The 22311-nt window shown below is 44.7% G+C and overlaps 1 protein-coding gene across 1 annotated transcript in view; it reads left to right on the forward strand.

The window, feature by feature from the left end:
- LOC129709684 (CKLF-like MARVEL transmembrane domain-containing protein 8) overlaps window positions 1–22311 on the forward strand; it is a 66965-nt gene that overhangs the window by 34498 nt on the left and 10156 nt on the right. The window contains exon 2 of the mRNA XM_055656204.1: window positions 21234–21407. Coding sequence (XP_055512179.1) covers window positions 21234–21407 — 174 coding nt within the window. The remainder of the gene's footprint in view (window positions 1–21233; window positions 21408–22311) is intronic.

Consider the following 22311-nt stretch of genomic DNA (forward strand, 5'->3'; position numbering starts at 1 on the left):
GCCAAACGCATGCAATCGCATGCAAGTGGGACAGGCCCTTTACTAATCAAACCATCAACATTTGCTTTGAAGTAGTTTATAGGTATCACAAACAGCAGAGGTCCCAGCACAGATCACTGCGGAATACCATTGGTCGCAGACCGCCAGCCAGAATAACACCCATCCACCACAGCCCCCTTCTAAGTCAGCCATTTCTGAATCCGAATGAGCAAGTTATCTTGGATTCCATGATTGTTAATCTTCATGATCAGCCTACCATGAGGGGATTTATCAAGCGCTTTATTAAAATACACGTAGACAACATCCATTGCCTTATCCTTATCAATCACCCTTGTCACTTAAAGAAAAAAACAATCAAGTTAGTATGATATGACTTACTGTGAACAAAGCCAAGCTTTGTCCATAATTATCACATTCTCTTCCGAATGCAAGTAAATCCTGTCCCAAAGAATCCTTTCTAGTAGCTTCCTTACCATTGACAGGAGACTCGCTAGTTTCTAATTTCCTATGTTACCTCCGTAAACAAAGGAACAACATTGGCTACCCTCTAATACTCTGGGATCTCTCCTATGGATAGAGAGGATACAATGATTCTTATTAAGACCCCTACAATCTTCTCTTAACCTGGGATAGGCCTGTGGAGTGGCACAGTGGTGCAGGTGGTAGAGCTGCTGCCTCACAGCGCCAGACACCCAGGTTTGATTCTGGCCTTGGATGCTGGTTATGTGAAGATTGTATGTCCTCCATGTGACTGCACAGGTTTCCTCCGGATTCTCCAGTTTCCCAAAGGCATGTGGGTGTGAAGGTTAATTGACCTCTGTAAATTTCCGTTTGTGTGCAGGAATGGATGCTAAAGTGGGATAACACAGAACTAGTGTGAATGGGCGACAATGGTTGCCGTGGACCTGGTGAGCCAAAGGACCTATTTCCATGCTGTATCTTGCAATCCCATCCATCTCTGGGGATATATCCACCTCGATGTTTCACAGAGGCAACCCAGTGATAGAGTTGTTGCTTTACAGCGCCAGAGACCCAGGTTGGATCCTGACTATGGGTGCTGTCTGTATGGAGTTTGTACGTTCTCCCTGTGAATGTGTGGGTTTTCTCCATGTACGTCCGTTTCCTCCCACACTCTAAAGATGTACAGGTTTGAAGGTTAACGGGCTTCGGTAAAATTGTAAATTATTCCTAGTGTGTAGGATAGTGTTGGTGTATGGGGTGGTCACTGGTCGGCGTGGACTCGGTGGGCCACAGGGCCTGTTTCTGTGCTGTGTCTTTAAAGTCTAAAGAGACCCAATGCTACATTCTTGATCTCAAACCATAATTGTGATGAATGATATCGAAAGCAAAAGAAGGAACAATTGCTAAAAGTGGTGAGGGTGAGGAAACTTGTTCTGCCGTTCATAAGAATCAATTGATGTGCTTGAATTTAAGCCTGGGATCTCATTCGCATGTCGAAGTGTCAATAGACAATAGGTGCAGGAGTAGGTCATTTGGCCCTTCGAGCCAGCACCGCCATTCAATGTGATCATGGCTGATCATTCCCAATCAGTACCCAGTTCCTGCCTTCTCTCCATATCCCCTGACTCCGCTATCTTTAAGAGCCCTATCTAGCTCTCTCTTGAAAGTATCCAGAGAACCGACCTCCACTGTCCTCTGAGGCAGAGAATTTCACAGTCTCAAATCTTTGTGGGAAAAAGTGTTTCCTCATCTCCGTTCTAAGTGGCTCAACCCTTATTCTTAAACTGTGGCCCCTGGTTCTGGACTCCCCCCAACATCGGGAATATGTTTCCTGCCTCTTGCATGTCCAAACCCTTAATAATCTTATATGTTTCAATAAGATTCCCTCTCATCCTTCTAAATTCTAGAGTATGCAAGCCCAGCCTCTCCATTTTCTCAGCATATGACAGTCCCGCCATCCCAGGAATTAACCTTGTAAACCCACGCTGCACTCCCTCCATAGCAAGAATGTCTTTCCTCAAATTAGGGGACCAAACCTCCAACAATACTCCAGGTGTGGTCTCACTAGGACCCTGTACAACTGCAGAAGGACCTCTTTGCTCCTGTACTCGACTCCTCTTGTTATAAAGGCCAACATGCCCCATTCGATTTCTTCACTGCCTGCTGTACCTGCATGCTTACTTTCATAGATTGATGAACAACGACCCCCCAGATCCCGTTATACTTCCCCTTTTCCCAACTTGACGCCATTTAGATAGTAATCTGCCTTCCTGTTTTTGATACCAAAGTGGATAACCTCACATTTATCCACATTAAACTTCATCTGCCATGCATCTTCCCACTCCCCCAACCTGTCCAAGTCACCCTGCATTCTCGTAGCAGCCTCCTCACAGTTCACACTGCCACCCAGCTTTGTGTCATCTAGAAATTTGCTTCATCCAAATCATTGATGTATATTGTAAATAGCTGCGGTCCCAGCACTGAGCCTTGCGGTACCCCACTAGTCACTGCCTGCCATTCTGAAACGGACCCGTTAATCCCTACTCTTTGTTTCCTGTCAGCCAACCACTTCTCTATCCATGTCAGCACTCTACCCCCAATACATTGTGCCCTAATTTTGCCCACTAATCTCCTATATGGGACCTTATCAAGTCCAAAAATTGGGTGTTCATAACTCAGGAACAGATTGCTTTGATATCAGATTGGCTCGTCTGTAGATACTTGTTCTATCCTTTTTTTCTTTTTTAACTAGGATCCCACATCAGCAACCTTCCTGCATTTTTTTTTTAGTGTTTTACTTTTAGATAAACAGCATGGCAACAGGCCCTTCAGTAGGTTTCGGCCCAAAACGTTGCCTATTTCCTTCGCTCCATAGATGCTGCTGCACCCGCTGAATTTCTCCAGCACTTTTGTCTACCTTCAATGCATGAAGTCAATGCGGACCATTCACCACCCATTGACACTAGTTCTATGTTATCCCACTTTCTCATCCACTCCCTACACACTAGGGGAAATTTACAGAGGCCATTTAACCTACAAACACACACATCTTTGGGATGTGGTAGGAAACCAGAGCACTCGGAGGAAACCCATGTGGTCATGGGCAGAAGGGGTAAACTCCCCACAGATTGCCCTTGAGGTCAGGATTGATCCTGGGCCTCTGACGCTGTGAGGAAGCAGCTCTACCAGCTGTGACACTGCTGCCCTAGCATCACATCAATATTGTGACTGAAGCAGGATTTGGACACTTTCCCTTGAGACTGCATTCTGATGTATGCAGCTTCCCACAATACGAGAAGGATATCTGTCCATGATCTGGCCATACTCCTCACAGTAGCCAGTGGAACAGCAATTTCCATTGTGGCTGCTGTGGATGAGAGAGCTGTCAGATTCCTCAAAAGGGATGGGCAAGTCCTCATTAGAGAAGTGTATTTCAAACGAGATGTGCTATGTATGAAGGAAGCTAGGAGACCATCCATGATGGGGTAAGCTTGACAGGAGGTGGTTTGAGTGATCTCCTCCAGATGAGAGAATCCACACTCCTGCAAGCAAAAGATAAATAAATTCAATAAGCTCACAAGGATGCCTGTGGTTCACGACAGTTTGTGAACCATTTCTGTAACTGGATCAGGGCTTCATCCCTTGATCTGCTATGAGCAGGTAAAGTTTATTATATCTTCCTGGCTCTCTCAACTGGTAAATTTGTTGAGGATTGGAGTGTAGAGAGGGTCCATATTGTCTGCATTGGAGTCTGATTTAGTACGTCCTTACAAATAACTTTGCTCAATAGAGTCACATGTTGCCGGTGCAATAAGCACTTCCTTCTGCTTTACTGGAAAATGAGCTGCTGGTTTGGACTGCAAGGACTTTCTCCAGTAGCTTATAGTGCATTCCTACTCTTTATCCTGCATACTTTCACAGCCTGCATCTCCGTGTCCTTCAGGCTAGGTGTTTGTGTGCTACTGGTGCCATTTGCTGCCTTGTTCTGTTGTAAAACACAAAGCTGGAGGAAGTTATTGGGTCAGGCAGCATCTGCGGAGGGAGTGGAAAAGTAATGTTTCAGATTAGGACCCATATTCAGGGGGGGAATAAAGTCGAGTGAGTTGGGGGCCCTGCTTGATACGTGGTGCGATCTGGTGGTTGAGCCTCAGGTCTGGAGTGAATGGAAGTGTGGTGGGTCCTGTAGAGTCACTAGGTGTCCTTGTCTGGAGAAGGGTGAGCTTGAATCATCAGTAGACATCAGTAAGTGAGTAAGCTAGTTCAAAGTGGACACACTTGGAAGAGATTTTGCAGTGAGCAGTAAAATGGGGACACAAGGAGCCACAGATGCTGGAAAACAAACTGCTGGAGGAACTGGAAGATCAAGCAGCATTTGTGGAGAGAATGGATTGACTACGGTCGGGACCCTTAAATAAGCACGAGGTCTGAAGAAGAGTCTCGACCCGAAACGTTTCCTTTTCTCCAGAGATGTTGTCTGATCCGCTGAGTTACTCCAGCTTTTTGTGTCCATCTTCTGCAGTTCCTGCCTACACAGTCTCCATACCTGCTGAGTTTATACTGCAGACCATTGCCATAACAACGGCAGCATAATCTTCTGTAGGAGGCCAGCAGAGTTCTTCACTATTAAACCAGATGGCTCTTATTTTGAATTTGCTCAACTGATGTGAGTGGACAACACACTAGTGTGAGTAAAGGCAGTGGTAGCCTCTGTTTCCCAGGTTCTAGCCTTACTGGGTAGTAATGGGCACTAAATATTTCTGTAAGTTCAGTCCAAGGATGTTTAGTTTATTGTCACGTGTACTGATGTACAGTGAAAAGCTTTAGTGTGCTAATCAGTCAGTGGAAAGACAATATAATACATGATTACAATCGACCCGTCTGCAGATGAAGATGCCTTGTGTGTTTCTCTGAAATTTGGCATTTACTATCTGTGAAAGAGAAACTTAAAACACCAATCAATGATCAGAGCTGTTAAAACTTTGTCTTAAGGCAGTTTTTCTTGAAGGGATCTGAAGATGTTTCTTGAGATGAATTCTCAATGCTGAGAGGAATTTATCTTCTGGTCCTGGCATTAACACACCCCTTCCTTACCATGCTGCTACGACTATTCCACCATACGCCTCTTTGACACCAGTGCTTTTTTTTTCATTGGCACTGCCAGGGTATGTCTGAAACACAAGAAATAACCAGAGAGGAATGATTAGATGCCAATTCACTGTTAGTGAAACAGCAGTTAAGTACTGGCTAATGCCTTGTGAGAGGAAAAAATGGTTGACGAATATTATAATTTATTTCAAGTTCATGATTTTGTAAATACACTTATCTTTTGCTTTCAGGGCATAAATATCACCCAATTTCTAATGATCGTGATCCTATTTATCAGCATTGATTATTGGCTGCAGTACTGTGGGAACTGTTAACCCAGAATGTTTTTTTAGAAATGGGGCTGGAAGCCTTGACCTGTTGATTCATGTGAGAGTCAGTGTCAATTGAGCCAAGTGAATATTAACCATACTAAAATGCCCTCCATACACGCATGTTCATGTTGCCAGTTCACATAAGCACTCTGCTGGGTTTAATAAACATCTGGGGAAAATGTAATGTATAGGCTGTTCCTGAGATCATCTCCCTCTATGGACCTCAGACTCGCAAAAGATTAATTAAATCGCAAAGTTTGTCACTGATTTTGGTGTCCTTGCAACATCCACAGATTAGGAGCTAAACCCAAACCCCACCCCCAAATAATTTAATGATTAAGTATTTTGCGACTTCGTATTGTGTTGCTTTTATTTAAAAAATAGAAATAAACCTGTCCTGAAACTTGTATTGACCACCCAACATTTAAACCAGAGATAGACACAAAAAGCTGGAGTAACTCAACGGGTCAGGCAGCATCTCTGGAGAAAAGGAATAGGTGACGTTTTGGGTCAAGACCCTTCTTTACTACAATTAATTCTTACAGCTGTTCCACTAACCACACAATAAATTCCTCGCTTCATTCTGAGAATTCACAGTACAAAGAGCCTTTCAGATCTCTGCAATCAAATCACCTTAAAACAAATAAAGCTTCAACAGCTCTGATGATTGATCATTCTGTTCATTGACCTGAAATGCTGACCATTGTCCAAAGCTTAGAGTTTGCGTACAGCTTCTGAACACAATGTTCTTTTGCGGCCAGAATGTTGTCGTAAATGTGATTCTTCACGGTTAGTGATCTGTAAAATTTACTTCAATTAGTTTTAGTCCAGTGGAAATTTACTTGGCTTTTTCAAGCATCACAGACTTGCATTTCTGTATTTAAATAAATTAAATGTAGTTAAAAGGCAAAATTGGTTGGATGATAAATGGTGAAGTTGTTCTTGTAAGCAGTTCCTTAATTCATCTGCTTCTCCAATAGGGGAGGAAAAAACCCAATGGTGCATAGAAACATAGAAAATAGGTGCAGGAGTAGGTTATTTGGCCCTTCGTATTGTATTGTATTGTATTCAAATTTATTGTCATTGTCTCAATTCGAGCCTGCACCGCCATTCAATATGATCATGGCTGATCATCCAACTCAGTATTCTGTACCTGCCTTCTCTCCATACCCCCCTGATCCCTTTAGCCACAAGGGCCACATCTAACTCCCTCTTAAATATAGCCAATGAACTGACCTCAACTACCTTCTGTGGCAGAGAGTTCCAGAGATTCACCACTCTCTGCGTGAAAAATGTTTTTCTCATCTCGGTTCTAAAGGATTTCCCCTCTATCCTTAAGCTGTGACCCCTTGTCCTAGACTTCCCTAACATCGGGAACAATCTTCCTGCATCTAGCCGGTCCAATCCCTTAAGAATTTTGTAAGTTTCTATAAGATCCCCACTCAATCTCCTAAATTCTAGCGAGTACAATCCCGAGTCTATCCAGTCTTTCTTCATAAGAAAGTCCTGACATCCCAGGAATCAGTCTGGTGAACCTTCTCTGCACTCCCTCTATGGCAATAATGTCCTTCCTCCGATTTGGAGACCAAAACTGTACGCAACTGTACGCATTAACCTTGAACCATGGCAGTTTTTATTCAGCCCACTATTGCTCCTGCTTTTCCGTTTGTCACTGATTCTTTGCACGTATTTCACATCCTTTCTATGTTTGTGCTGTCTTTTGTGAAGCTAGATTCTTCCACGTTCTAGTGTTGATCACTCTATTTATTGAAAATGCAGTGAATTGTTGGAGACGAAGTAGTGATCATCACAGAATCGAATGAGTAAATACTGAAAGCTACTAAAACTCTCCGAAAATTCATTTTCTCCTCCGAGTTCCTTGAGGTCAAGTCTGAAGTGGCGAATGTAATCTAGGTGAGATTACAGGTGGGACAGGAACTGATTGGGATGGGTGGGTGGATTGTCTGATCTTACTTCGGAGTCACGTGAGTGACTACGTGAAGAAGACGCCGTCCAGCCGCACACGCGTCATATCGTCGGACGCATAGCGCAGCGACCGGTTGTAGAGGGGCAGGGCTCCTCCAAGCGGTAAGTTTTAAAAAGCCTGAAGGTAAGTGGTTTCACTTTTGCTTTCAGGTCGCCTTCTTCGGAGAGACTTGTAGTTGTAAAACAACATATACGTTAGAATGGAGAAAGGGAGTAAAGGGAGGAGGCGTACCGCAGGTAAAACTCGAGAAGACCGAGGGTCTGCGAGTAGCGGGCGCCCGTTTGAGGAGTCGGTGGCAGCGAGGCCATCGACTACAGAAGCGGTTACAGAAAGTACCTTTGCAGCGCCATTAGGGCGCAAGGCCAGGCAAAAGTCTGTTCGGCCAGTAGACTCTGAGGAGTCAGACCCGGAGGTTCCCCCGCCTCAGACAGACATTATGTCTACTCGGGTCGCTAATTTAGAATTCCTCGCGGGGAAAATGATTTATCAAGACCCACTCCAGGAGGAATACAGCCCGTGTTGTCCTACGGGAGAGCCAACGCAGGGAGTGCCTGGGAAAGGTCCGGGTCAGCGTTGGGCTACAGGAGAGCTAGCGCCAGCAGCACCTGAAAGAGGGCTGCCTATGCGTGGGCCTATGGGAGAGCCAGCGCTAGAAACGCCTGAAGCGGGGACACCAGATCGCCCCCACCATGAGGAGGACTATTTTACGGGGCAGCAAGATTCGGATGACGAATCATATGGGGACTAGAGCCCAGTATACCAGTTCTGGCACAACAATTTGCCGTTCCCAGACTAACAGGGGAACCATTGGGAGATGAATTAGCAATGACAATAAATTACTTGCTCTCCATCAGCTCCAGGAACTGACCATGGATGAGACTGTCAAAAAATATGAAACCCCGCAGAATTGCGCACTGACAGTAGTCCCAGCAGTGAATAATGTAATATGGGGCTATTTGGGCATTGCAATACGTGCACAAGAAATGAAATTACAGCGGGTGTTGAAGTTGCTGGGGTCAAGCAATGCAGCTTTCGCCAGAGGCTTGGAGGAGGAGCAAGTGTCTGCATCACAACAGGATGCCTTAGCACTCATGTGTAATGCGCACTTTGAAATAAACTGTACTGGTAAAAGTGCTATAAGACCTAAGATACATCCTAAGTTTGCAGGGCTCTATAAACCATCTAATATTCAATTGCCTAATCTGCTTTTTGGAGAGAATCTAGCCAAAAGGGGAAAAGACCTGAATGAAGAAGCGGAAACCGTGGGGATGATGAAACCACCGGTGCTTGGCAGATCAGTTCGAAGGCAGTTTTCCTACTGACGTACGGTGACTGGGGCCGGTGAAGGAACAAGTCGGTCCTTCCTATATATGCGTTATTGGTGCACTGCTCCTGGGGCACGTGGAGGTTACACTGTTCCCACTAAGAGCAGGGGATAACAATTGCCACAGGCAAACCCCGAGGTATGTGGGTTTGGTCCTGTAAGAGACATATTAAATGTTTTGCACTTACAAATTGGAGGAAGATTTCAATTCTTCCTTAAAGAATGGCAAAAAATTACATCTGATGCATTTATACTGTGCAGTATTGTGGGGTTTAGAATTGAATTCTACCCATATTTGGATCCTCCTACTCAGCATATTTCAAGCCGGGCACGTATTTTCTCAAAAGAAAAGAATATGGAGATTCAGGCAGAACTTGAAATATTGTGTAAAAAAGGGGTAATTGAGAAGTCAGTTCACCAACACCACCAATTTGTGTCAAGTATTTTTCCTAGAGCAAAAAAGGATGGTGGTTGTAGAATTATTCTAGATCTGAAAAGTCTTGACCCTTTTGTACAGTCTAAACATTTAAAAATGGAGACATTTGCCAATGCTATACAGCAAATTTCAAGAAAATGCTATATGGCTAGCATAGATCTTCAAGGCATATTACTCTGTGGCTGTGCATGGTAATGATCGGAGATACTTAAAATTTAGCTGGAATGAGTCAATGGTGGCAAATTAAAGCATTGTCTAATGGTTTAACCCCAACTCCTAGACTATTTACAAAATTGTTAAAAAAACAGTCTTAGCACTACTAAGAGCTCAGGGAATGGCCTATTTGGATGATATTTTGACTGTGGGAGACACTCGGGCTACAGCGGAAACATCGGTGTCATGAATCAAGCTCACTTTCGAGAGGCTGGGGTTTATTATCCATCCAGATAAGTCCAAATTATCACCAAGCACAGTAATTAATTACTTGGGTTTCACTATTAATTCAGAGCACATGGCAGTGACTCTGCCCAAGGATAAATGGCTGCAGTTAATTGAAGGTTGTATCAAGCTTCATTACACAGCACCAACCCTCTATTAGGCGGGTGGCAAGCTTGTTTGGCAAACTAATCGCTTCATTTTGGCTGTACAGTTTGGTCCACTGCATTATCAGCAATTACAGCGAGCAAAGATACAGGCATTGAGGATACATTCAGGGCATTTTGACAGGCCCATGCAATTGCCAGTTGCAGCTATTACTGAAATACAATGGTGGATCAGGAGTGTCTCAAATGCTTCCAGAAAAATTCTGCTTGAACCACCTTCCATTATTCTACAGACTGATGTAAGTGCTCTAGGTTGGGGGCACTACTAATACTATTTCCAGCTGTGGAGGTAGATGGAATGTGGAAGAAGTACCTTTGCTCCAAGCACATGGGATCAATTACCTGGATCTTTTAGGAACATTTTATGGGCTTAAAGCTTATTGCTCTAATATGCAAAACTTGCATGTTCAGGTACAGATTGACAACACTATGGCAGTAGCGTATGTTAATCATACGTATGGTATCAAGTCAGAATCTTGTGATAGATTGGCAAGCGTGATCTGGAGCTGGTGTATTACCAGAAACATTTGGTTTTCGGCAATCTACCTACCAGGTAGATTCAACATAGTTGCAGACACAAGGTCACGTAAATGAGGAGTTACGATGAGGGACTACGTGCCCACCACTCCCACACCTCATAAAGGTAATCTGGTAGTTCTAATCTTCACTTCTTACTATCATACTTCAGTAATTATTATCTGTGATTTCACACCGCTGCTGTGAAGATTGACGCGTGTGTGGCTGGACAGGGTCTTCTTCACGTAGTCCCTCATCATAACTCCTCATAAAATAAAGATCAAAATTCAAACTGGTAAGTTCTCGTTTAATCTTACTATTATATTGTGAACTTTCACCTAGATGGGAGCATGAGAAGATGGGGGCTGCTTGTCTGGCCAATTGATTCGGAATATTTTGCGGGGTCAGCAATAATAGTACTTCACCAGTGCTTTAAATGCTAATTGTAGATTGCCTTTGACTCCAATACACAAGAATATGGTCACTGGTGCTGAGTGGCCAAAATATTTAGCCTTTAAATTAAAAAAAAACATTGTGGTGGAGTATCTCAACGGGTCAGGCAGCATTTCTGGAGAGCAAGGATAGGTGATGTCTTGGGTCGGGTTCCTTCTATGCCAGTGAACCCTGAAGAAACACGGAACTACAGATGTTGGTTTTATAAAAGAATGCTGGTGTAACTCAGCATCCCTGAAGAGTCTGCAGAATGATTCGACCCAAAATGTCACATAACCATATTCTTCAGAGATGCTGCTAGATCTGATGCGTTACTCCAGCACTTTGAGATTTTTTGTGAAGCTGTATCTGCAATTACTTTTATCAACATTTTTCTGATGTTTAAATTCACCGATTTATATTACTGTTGTCGGTGATTACTGAGAACCTTGTGTCATGGTATCAGGACAACAATCTAGCCCCAAGTTGAACTGGTTGATTGTTGACTTGAGGAAGCAATGAGGTGAGCACAACCCTGTTCCTCATCAACAGAACTGTTGTAGAGATAGATGGTCGACAGCTTCAGGTTCCTAGGCACCCATATCATCAGCAACCTATCCTGCCATCCTTACCCTTCATGGGTGTGGTGGTCAAGAAAGCACACCAGCATATCTACTTCTGTTTATCCACTGATTATGCACAGTTACACAGCCAGGATCAAAATTCAGCAATGCCGTCTTGGTATGGAGAGGAGAGACGTTGATGGACAAAATTGATACAAAATATCTTGAATTACATATACTTGCAATTATATTGTAATTGTGCAATTTCTGCAGGGTGAGATTAGTGAGGTTTCACTATTTCACTATATGAAGTGTGGATGAAGGTGGAATGCTATATCAGAGAATTTTTCATAAAATGTGTTACAGTGACGCATAGTGTGGAGAATAAGGTACTACAGTAGGAAGAAAACAATCTTGAAATTTCACAGAATTGCTATAAAAGACCCTTCTGTTTGCAATATTCAGGGGAATTTTTTAAATTCCCAAAATAAGTAAAAATGACAGAATTTAAACGCCCACGCACCAAATAATAAGCTGAGGGAGGAACTCGCCAGGTTGGGCAACATATGGTGGGAAATGGACAGTTAACGTTTCGGGTTGTGACCGTTCTTCTGGAACCATTCCAGTCTCTTATGTCTCTATGCAATGAATAATACTTGGCTTACTACAATCTTACCCAGAGACTCTACTCGGCCTGGCAGTTCATGTTATCTCCCTAATTATTCAATTGTTGATTATAAGTTTTAAGATTTCTGTTCTCCGACATTCCTTCCAATTGTAGAACAGTTAACTGTTTTGACATGGTTGCAGTGTGAGCAAACATTTGCTGCTGAAGCAGTTGATGGGAAATCCTATCCCTGCTGTGCTCATGTATGCTCCTTATTGAACTAGGATTAAAATTACGAGCAGAATGCCAGACTGGAATGTGATGGACTAAGCTGCATGTCTGGATGAGTGCAGCTGTTAAGTTATTCACAATGCTCAACATGTCTGGCGTAAAGTAGCTTGTAAGCACTCCACTCAATACCCTGAACATTCATTCCCTCTACCATCAGTGTATTGTGGCTGCAATTATGTGCCATCCACATAAAACACTACAGCAATTCTGTTAAGCTTCTTAGCCAAAGTTACATAGGATATGACTTTGTCCCAACTTGTCCATGCTGATCAAGTTGTCATTTTGGGCTAATCCTGTTTGCCTGCCATATTCCACAAAACACCTTCCATATATGTGCAGATATCTTTTGAAAGTTGTAATTGTATATGGTTCTATAACTTCATCTAGCAGCTTGTTCCAGATAGGGTCTCCCCTCTGGATGAAAAATTGAGTTTAATAAGCGAGTTCGGTATCTCGATAAATGCAAGGAATCGTGGGATTTATCAAAGGTCATTCAGGATTTTTTTTTAAAGCGAACGCAGCACTATAAACTGTATAAATTATTAACTATTCGACCAAGGAATTAATCTAGAATTCTGTTAACTCAATAGCTTCCTTTCTTGTTCTGCTGTTCATATACTACTTACACAGTCCCAGCTCTAATTCAGTTCATTAATCTGCAATCATGAGATGTTCAAAGAAGTTAAAGAATTTATTATTTTCATTTAATCCTTAATGTGTTTGCTACTGAAATAAGAAAATATTACTTATGTTTGAAACATTTTCTTATCTTTATTCATAATTTATGTGTAAAAATATATTTAATCTGAGGCAGGCAGCAACTATCACTGTGATGTGGGCTGATGCTTTACCTACAGGTGGTGTGAATGTACCGTTAAGGCAAAGATTCATCTCCGAGGAAAACTGAGTACAGGGTTGGCCCTGTGAAGGAGCTGCCAATCCGATATAAGACATTTAACTGTGAAATGCTTGCCCTTTAGTATTGGATATATTGTGTGGAGGGTCTGTGCTGTTCCAAGTTTGCAGCGGTTGCGGTGCGTTTCCTAGTGCACGTTGACCAGCACAGTTCACCAGCCCTTGTTAGCAGAGGCTCTTTGTGCAGGTGTTACTCGAAGCCCAAAGGTTTTGTGGAGGTTCTGCGTTGGGATCGGGCACGCAGTGAGTTAGCAAGAGGGCTGTCGTATCAGATCGGCCCAGGTTGCCGAGTGGCCGAAGGGCGGATTTTAATGGGTCGTTGTTAAACTGTTCCGTCTGTGCGGCATCGCCAGTCCGCTCTCTCCCAGATCCCCCACCCCAACTGTTGACAAATTCTGACTGAGAAAATACTCCCACTCATATTACGGGTTGGTTCTGCGTTTGTCCGCTCGCTGGGGCGGGCGGCGCCTCCTTCAAAGAGAGCGAGAACAGGGGAGCTGCGACCCACTTCTGAGTTTGGCTGTGTTTCAAATGGCTGCAAATTCTCATAATTATCACCGTCCGATTAACTGGACCCGGCTCACAACTGTATGCCCTGACAGACCGGAACCAACCCCAGAGGTTAAAGGGACAGCATCTTTATTCAGGCCAACCCACCTCGAAGGTTTAATCAGCCTGTTCAAATCCAATCTGAACTTTCCAACCCCCCCCCCCCACAGCACATTCTCCTTGTTTCCTTCAATCCGGAAAGGTTGTTTAGATAGTAAGGACTGTCTCAAATTGGTTGACCACACAACTTGTAATTCATGTAAATCAATATCGAATTTGAATGGCTGTGACTCAGGCTAATGCCAGGGATTTGACAGGTTTTCTTGTGTTTTCAAGGCTGGTGCTGTATTGAGTCAATAATTTAAATAGATACATTTGTGGATTTGTGCAGCCTGCAGTACGCTGTGCCCACTGCTGACATATAATTGACAGATACATTTATTTATAAATCGCATTGAAAGGAATACGCAGGTCCATACACACACAGTAGGTCAGCTGGCGAGAATGCTTATCCTGAATGACCCATGACCTGGGCATGCGCAGTTGTAATACCAAACTCGCTTATTCAGATAAACCTGAGGTGTTAAACCCCCTTTTCACGGGGCGACTTGACGCAAGAGGTAACCAGAGTTTAACATCGTGGGAACCTCGTGCGATAACAGTACGGCATTCGTGGACCACCGTGGCGCTAACGGCAGGTAATCGTGTAACTTGGGTACTCAGGAGAAAATTCAAACATGTGGCGCTAACGGCAGGTAATCGTGTAACTTGGGTACTCGGGAGAAAATTCAAACATCCAACATGTTTGAATTTGTCCAAGAGTGACTTGTACACTTGTGGTTGAGCATTGCAACATTTTATGAACGTTGTGGCCAGTGCGATATCCGTAGTAACTCTTGTGGTTAGCGTGGGAACTCCTGCGAACGGTGAACCCGGAAGTTGGATAGAGTGAATCCAGCCAGTTTGCTATTTACATACAAATCTAATAAAACTAGCTAACAAGCATTTCATTAATGTCAGTGTGTCTCTTTTTGTCTGAAAGCAGTTTCTAACTGGAGGAACTCCGCGGGCCAGGCAGCATCTATGGAGGGAAATTGACAGGCGAGCCTTTCCTCAGGCTGCCTTATCTCTCTACCCCCCCCCCCCCCACCAACTCCCACACACACACACACACACAAATGCTGGAGAAACTCAGCGGGTGCAGCAGCATCTATGGAATGAAGGAAATGGGCAACGTTTCGGCCCGAAAAGTTGCTTATTTCTTGTGTATGTGTCGGAAGGAACAGCAGATGCCGGTTTAAAGAGAATGAGTTCGACGGCAGGCAGCATCTTTGGGGAGAAGGAATGGGTGACATTTCGGGTCGAGACCCTTTTGATATGCTGCTTGTCCCGCTGAGCTACATGTTGTGTCTATCTTTTTTTTAATCCAGCATCTGCAGTTCCTTCCTGGCCGAACCCGATTGAAAGGGTCGAGAGCCTTCTTCAGACTGAAAGTTTCACCTCTCAGTAGATCATAAAATAACACAATCATCACGGACAATGTGAGACACAGTCTTTATTCATATTTGACAAAATAAAAAGACGACTTCTTGCACATATTGAGAGAAGGTGCATCACACCAAACAACATTTGTCTAAAAAAACACAGATTATTCTTCAGCTCATTAAAGAGCTCGGGTGAAAAAAACCAATATAGTGTGTGACAACAAAGTAACATCATTTGTGCCACGTGATTAACTACACTACAGTCCACGATGTTCATTCACGATTAACGGGAAAGATCGGGAGACGGACAAGTCACTCGCACAAATGACAGAATTGCCGAGTACCGTGGGAACTCTTTACTCTACCCCCGTTATATCGTGTGATATCGTGCTAGACCACGACCACTCCACTCTGGCTACATCTTGCGTCAAGTCGCCCCATGAAAACTAGCCATTACATTTTGGGAAGTTAAACCAGGGCACAGTTAATGGTAGGACCCAGTGAAGTGTTGTCGAGCAGAGGAGTACAAGTACATAGTTCTCTGCAAGTGGCTTCACAGCTAGATAGGGTTGTGAAGAAAGATTTTGACACTTTGATCTTCATTAGTCAGGGACGAACATAGAGGTTGAGCATCACCTGCCATGACAGCCCCTCTCCCTCCCTCTTTCCTCCCCCTCCCTCTCATAAGCTGAGGATATAGTTTTGATCTTCCACCCTACATCATTGAGGCCCCTGCAATCTTTTTTTAATTCTCTACTTTCTCTGTAGCTATAACATGATAGTCTGCACGCTTATTTTGTTTTACACTGTTTGTTGCACTTGCGTATGACTGTAATCATGTATAGTATGATTTGACTGGACAGCATGGCTGTGAAGTTCGGCGGACATTTAACATTACCGGTCGGTTATCCTTGGTTCTGAAAACTACTGCTCACTTTTTTTTTCCCAATGAGTCAATGAAATTCATCGGTCAGCACCGGCTGCAACCTACGAGAACCTCTGAGAACCTTCGACTTCCTGGCAACCCATTAGAACCTCCTGGCGACCCACCTATGGCACGATAATTCAAAAGATCCACCATTGTACTAGTGCCAAAGAATGCCTCTCCAACTTGCTTGAATTGCTACCAACCGGTGGCCCTCACCTCAGTGGTCATGAAATGCTTCGAGAGGCTGATCAAGTACTACATCTGCGCCTTCCTCCCTCCCTCGCACCATGGACCCGCTGCAGTTCGCATATCGTCCGAACAGATCCGCGATGATGCGGTCTCCCAGGTTCTGCACACCACTCTCTCTCACTTTGACAGCCAGAAGTGCGGGCTATGTGAGGATGCTGTTCATTGATTTCAGTTCAGCTTTCAATAACATAGTCCCTGCTAGACTTGCTGAGAAGCTGCTGGAACTGGGGCTGAACACTACCCTGTGTGCCTGGGTCCTGGACTTTCTCACCGCCAGGCCCCAGGAGGTCAAGATGGGGAGACATACCTCCAACCCCCTCACCCTGAACACAGGATCCCCCCAGGGTTTTGTCCTTAGCCCCATACTGTACTCCCTGTACGCACATGACTGTGGCCAGGTTCAGCTCCAACTCCATCAAGTTTGCTGATGACACTGTGGTGGTGGGCCTGATCTCCGATAACGATGAGAAAGCCTACCGGGAGGAGGTGGATGATCTGGCACTCTGGTGTCAGGAAAACAGCCTCCTCTTGAATGTCACAAAACTCAGTAGCTGGTTGTGGACTTTAGAAGGGCTCAACATCTGAGGACGTACATGCCACTGGAGATAAATGGGACTATTGTGGATAGGGTGAGCAGCTTTAAATACCACCACAGAGCATCTGACATGGACAACACACACTACCACACTGGTGAGTAAGGCAAGGCAGCACCTTTACCACCTCAGGCAGCTGAGGAAATTCCGTCTCTCTGAGGATCCTTCAGTGCTTCTAGTCTGGGGCTGTAGAAAGCATCTTGTCCAGCAAAATCTCAATCTGGTTTGGGAACAGCTTTGCCCAGGACAGGAAGGCTCTGCAGAGAGTAGTGTGTTCGGCCAAATGCACTATGGGAACTACACTCGCCCCCCCCCCTGCAGGAACTATACACCAGGAGATGCAGATCCAGAGCCAGCAACAGAGACGGAGCGGGGTGGGGTGGGGGGGGGCCGTCTTCTCAGTCACTTCCTGATCGAGGATGCATCTTCTCTGAGCTGCATCTTCGCCCCCACCCCCGTCGCGGCCTACCATCCGGATTGGCGCGACCTTTCCTGCTGGAGACCGGCCAGAGCTTCAGCAGCGGTGCAGCACTGAATTACCATCGTGGAATGGGCCATGCCTTACCGGGGATCGCCGTGTTGGAGCTCCAGTGGGCCTGCCGACTTTAACACCGTGGAGCTGTGGTCTGCGGAGCTTCCAGCGGCGCTGACTTTAACATCGAGGAGGCCTGGGATCTTTCGCCAAGGATCGCCAGTGTTGGAGCTCCGCCCAGCTCAGCCTGTGGACTTTGGGTGCCGCGGTCTCCGGTAGGAAGCGGCCGATTCGGAACTCCAGGCTGCTGAGTGTTCTTCCGTTCCGACGTCGGAGTTCCATCATCCCGGCGAGAGGGCCTGAAACATCGGGCCGTCGTTGCGGCGACTGCGGAGGGCTCAAAGGCCCCGAGGAAGAGGAAGCTGACCGAACTTTGTTGCCTTCCCTTACAGTGGGAAACGTTGATTCCACTGTGGGGGATGTTTATGTTAAATTCTATAGTTTTGTGTTTATTTTATTTGTTTGGCTGCATGGTAACTCTAATTTCACTGCACCAATTGGTGTATGTGATAATAAATGTGACTTGACCTATACAGCAGGAGGTGCAGATCCAGAGCCAGCAACATAATGAAGGACCCCCACCACCCCAGCAACGGACTGTTCTAGCTGCTACGGTCAGGCAAGCTCCTCCACTGTCACACTGTGAAAACAGAGAGGATGAGACATAGTTTCTTCCCACAGGCCTTCTGGACTGTAAGCTCTTATCTCACCAGGGACTAATTTACTGTTGTGTTGTGTCTTTTTAAATGTTTTTTCTAAAATGTAAATACTGGTTCTGTTCTATTCTGTTCTGCTGTACTGTTGTTTTTGCACAATCCGCAGGCATTGCCACTTTCATTTCACTGCACATCTTGTATGTGTATGTGACAAATGACAAATAAATTGATTCTGATTCTGACTTGACTGCTCTCCATGGCGGCTTCATTCTAGTTGCCGCTAATTTTTCAACATTGAAAGATTTGCGGCAACCATAATGAGGCCGCGACTAGTTCCCAGAATGCGGGAACTCCTCGTGACCATAAAGGCGACTTCCCGGCAACTACCGTGGCGTGTGGCAAACGCAGTCTCCTGCAGTTGCCTAAAAAGTCGCCAAAGTGGGGCAGGCCCATAACGGTCAGCTCTGGACTTCTGTGTTTATGTGCTGTCAGCACAGAAATCTGGGACTTATTAATCAACTTACAATAGATATGTTACAAAACCCACGTTCAGCGGCGCTGCAGTTCTTCCACTGGCCGTGTGCGAGACTTTGGCACCTTTGAGGGGGGTTAAAATGCGTTTTTTCTCCTACCTGTCCTGAATATATTTTCTTGGAGTGCAAGCTTTTGCTGAAGAATTGTTCCGACGGCCGTTCTGTGAATTTTTTTTTTTTTTAATCGCCCGACAATTTCAACACTGGAGTAATTTAAAAATCAGCTTCTAAAGCCGTCAATGCCGACAACAGGGAAGGATTTCACGTACGGGACAGGTAAAGGAAAGCCGTTTATTTTATGTATAAACTTGCTTCTTAGGATGCCTTCAATCCACATTTTACATTGCAAAACGGTGATTTAGGACCCATACGAACCGGCAGTATTTTTCCTGCCGATATGGGGTTTAAATTCACTGCAACCGCAACGTTCCAAATGATCACGTTCCACAAAAACCCACTCGTAAGATGATTTAAATGGCCGTTAATTTACAGGATTTAAACACTAAATGCCTTCCATTTGGCCTATAAATCCATGACAATGAGATTTAAAAATCATGTTATATTGTGAATTCTTGTGTTAATGTTATTTGGACACTTGGCTATTTAAAAATGTTAATCTCTTCTTAAGAAATGGATAGATGTTTAGATCTAGTAATTGAATTTTGTAATTAGTTACAATTGGGTAACTAACTAATGATATGCTTTAATTTCAGGTCATCCAAGTAAGATTGTTTCATATTTGTTTCAGAATGCTTCAATCTATAATAACTGAAAATTTCTTTCAGTTCTCTTAAATTTTAATAAAGTTATGGGCTTTTGACTGTCCTTGATCACAGCTTTTGTGTTGAGTCAATGGAAAAGCAATAGGGAACAAGAATGAAAATGGTCATAACTTTTTTAATACTGAAGATATGAAAGTGAATTAGGTGTCCAATTAAACTTCTTTTTATGCTTTATCTGATGGGATAAATCGCAGACTTGATTTTTAAATCTAAAAATGTTGTCACATTGCTACTTATAACATCAAATAGCTCATTATATAATTTTGCTTGTATTGGTTCCAAGATATCTAACATTTTAAATTACAACTGGAAGAAAAGTAAAACAAAGGCTCTTGAATAAACAACAGAATTCCCAACCTAACTTTTCCAATGCTTTACTGTCATCTCTATACTAAAACTATTTGTGTGTGTGTGTGGTTAATTTTCCTATTTTCTTCCAAACGCTAGGCCACAGCCTTCACATTTTCACATTCTATTCACATTTTTCCCATCGAGGCGATAAACATCTTCCCGTCGCATTTCCACCTATATTTCGGAACTTTTCAATCATTTAAAGTTTTAAAAACCATCCGAAAACTCACCCATATCGTAAATAAAAACCTGAGTGATGTCACAATGCACTCGCAAGGCAGGAAGTGACACTCCGGGAGGGAGGGACACGCCAGCGCTCGCGTGGCGGAGGCAGCCGACACCCGGTAGGGAGGGTGGTGCTGGAGCTGGAGTGAGGGCTGAGCCTGGGGCTTGGGTTGGGGCCGTGACTGGGGCCAAATAAGAAGCCGCCGCTGGAACCAAGGACAAGCTTGGGTCCGGGGTCAGGGACGAGCCTGGAGATGAAGTCGTAGCCTGCACTATAGCCCAGGCGGTGGCCGAGCTGACGGCTGGAGTTTGCAGCCATGGCTGGGCCGAGTACGAGAACCGGGCTGAGTTCCAGGCCCTGGCGCCGCTCTACGACCTGGGTAGATCCTGGGGCAGGGAATGGGAGTGAGGGGAGGTGGATGAGGGAAATGAGGAAATGAGGGAGAGGGAGGTGGGGGGTAGAGGGAGGTGGGAGGGGGGGGGGGGTGGAGGTGGGAAATGGGGGGGGGGGGGGGGAGGAGGGAGATGCCCCCTCCCTATCTACCTTCACCCCCGCACTCTCTACCCCCCCCTACTCCCCCCCCCCCCTCTCTACCCCTTCCCTCTCTACCCCTTCCCTCTCTACCCCCCCCCTCCCTCTCTAACCCCCCTCCCTCTCTACCCACCCCCCCCCCTCCCTCTTCTACCCCCCCCCCCCCCCCCCCTTTTCTACATCTCTTCTCCTCTCTACACCCCCCCCCCCTTCCTCTCAAGGGATTGAAGAGGAGGAGGAGGAGGGAGTGCTGGGGATGAGGCGAAATGAGAATTGCGTCGGGGGAACGGCTTGCGTTGGGATGGGTGAGTGGTGGAATCTTGCGCTGGGGAGCAGCCCAACGGGTCTGCACTTGGTCTAAATGCTAAAAGTCAGCTATTCATTACTTTAAATATATTTTTCAGTTACTTTTTATTCTTCCTTATTAGGTAATAGGGAGCTTGGTATAAATAAATTACATGAGGAAATGTAGCACAATTATCGATCTCTATTTATACCTGGAATATAAAGGGTAAGGGTAAAAGAGTAAAGAGTAAAGAGTAATTTCATGAAATGGTCATCAAAGATAGTTATTTCTTGGGAAGGAATGTGAACTCTGACTCTTGTATTTATCAAATGAATTATAATATAAAATTGGGTAACTGAGTAAATTTAAAAACAATAAACTAAACCCAGCTCAAATCCAAACAGGGGCAGGGAAATAATGAGCCAGAAGTCTTATATGTAACTGATTTGTTTTTTCAATGAATTTCTTTTCTTTCCCCTCAGGTATTTGGACTGCTGGTGTGGATACTAATAGCCAGTACAGAGTACTTCTCCGTCTCTGCCTTTGGTTGGGTGATGTTTGTGGCTGTCTTTTATTGGGTGCTCACAGTCTTCTTTTTAATCTTCTACATCACCATGGTGTATACGAAGATTCCTCAGATACCGTGGACAACGGTGGTGAGTGGCCTGTTGACTTGGACTTACTTATTCCTAAATTCAACTTTATACCTTAAGGGCCTGTCCCACGGGCGTTATTTGCGCGTCATTTACGCGACATCATTTACGCGTCACGACGCAACATCATTTATGTGTCACGCATGCGCGCGGCGCCCCAGGATTTTGTGATTCACAGAGAGATGTAGAACAAATGAATGAAAGGTATGCAAAAAAGTAACAATGATAAATGAAATAGGCCATTGTTGGCAGTTTGCTAGGCGAGAATGAGAAGCTGGTGCGACTTGGGTGGAGGAGGAATGGAGAGACAGGGCTCGAAATTAGCGGTTGCCCGGTTGCCAATGGCAACCCACAGTCCCGCTGGCCAACCTAAAAGCCGTGCCATTTTGCCTGGCTTGGCAACACCTGAGACATCTATCATTTAATTCTGAGCGGGCCGCCTTACACATGCGCACAACCACAGCTAGCACCAAAAATCCTATAGCGAGGACCTTTGGCCAGTACGTCATCGGCCGTGGTTGTGCACATGTGCACTGCCACTGCAACTGGTCGGCGTCGGCCACTTTCTCCTTCCCTTTGCATGGTGGGAGATCTGGCTGCCATTGCTGTCCACTCGTCGCGACCGCTGAAAACCAACGCAGAATCACTCGCTGGAGCTGGAGTTAATCCCTGGAGTAACTCTTGCTTCTTTGTTTTCTGGTCCTCCAAAAATATTCGAAATGGAATTTAAACTGAATTTAAACACCACCACCAAACTCTGAAAAATAACAGCCTACTGCATTTTATCTGTTTATTTATTGTGTATATATATATATATATATGGTCTATGGTATATAGACACACTGAACTTTTATCTCCTGTTCTGTATTATGTTTACATATTCTGTTGTGCTGCAGCAAGCAAGAAT

This window comes from Leucoraja erinacea, chromosome 2 (assembly GCF_028641065.1).
Source record: "Leucoraja erinacea ecotype New England chromosome 2, Leri_hhj_1, whole genome shotgun sequence".
In the NCBI taxonomy this organism is placed as follows: Eukaryota; Metazoa; Chordata; class Chondrichthyes; order Rajiformes; family Rajidae; genus Leucoraja; species Leucoraja erinaceus.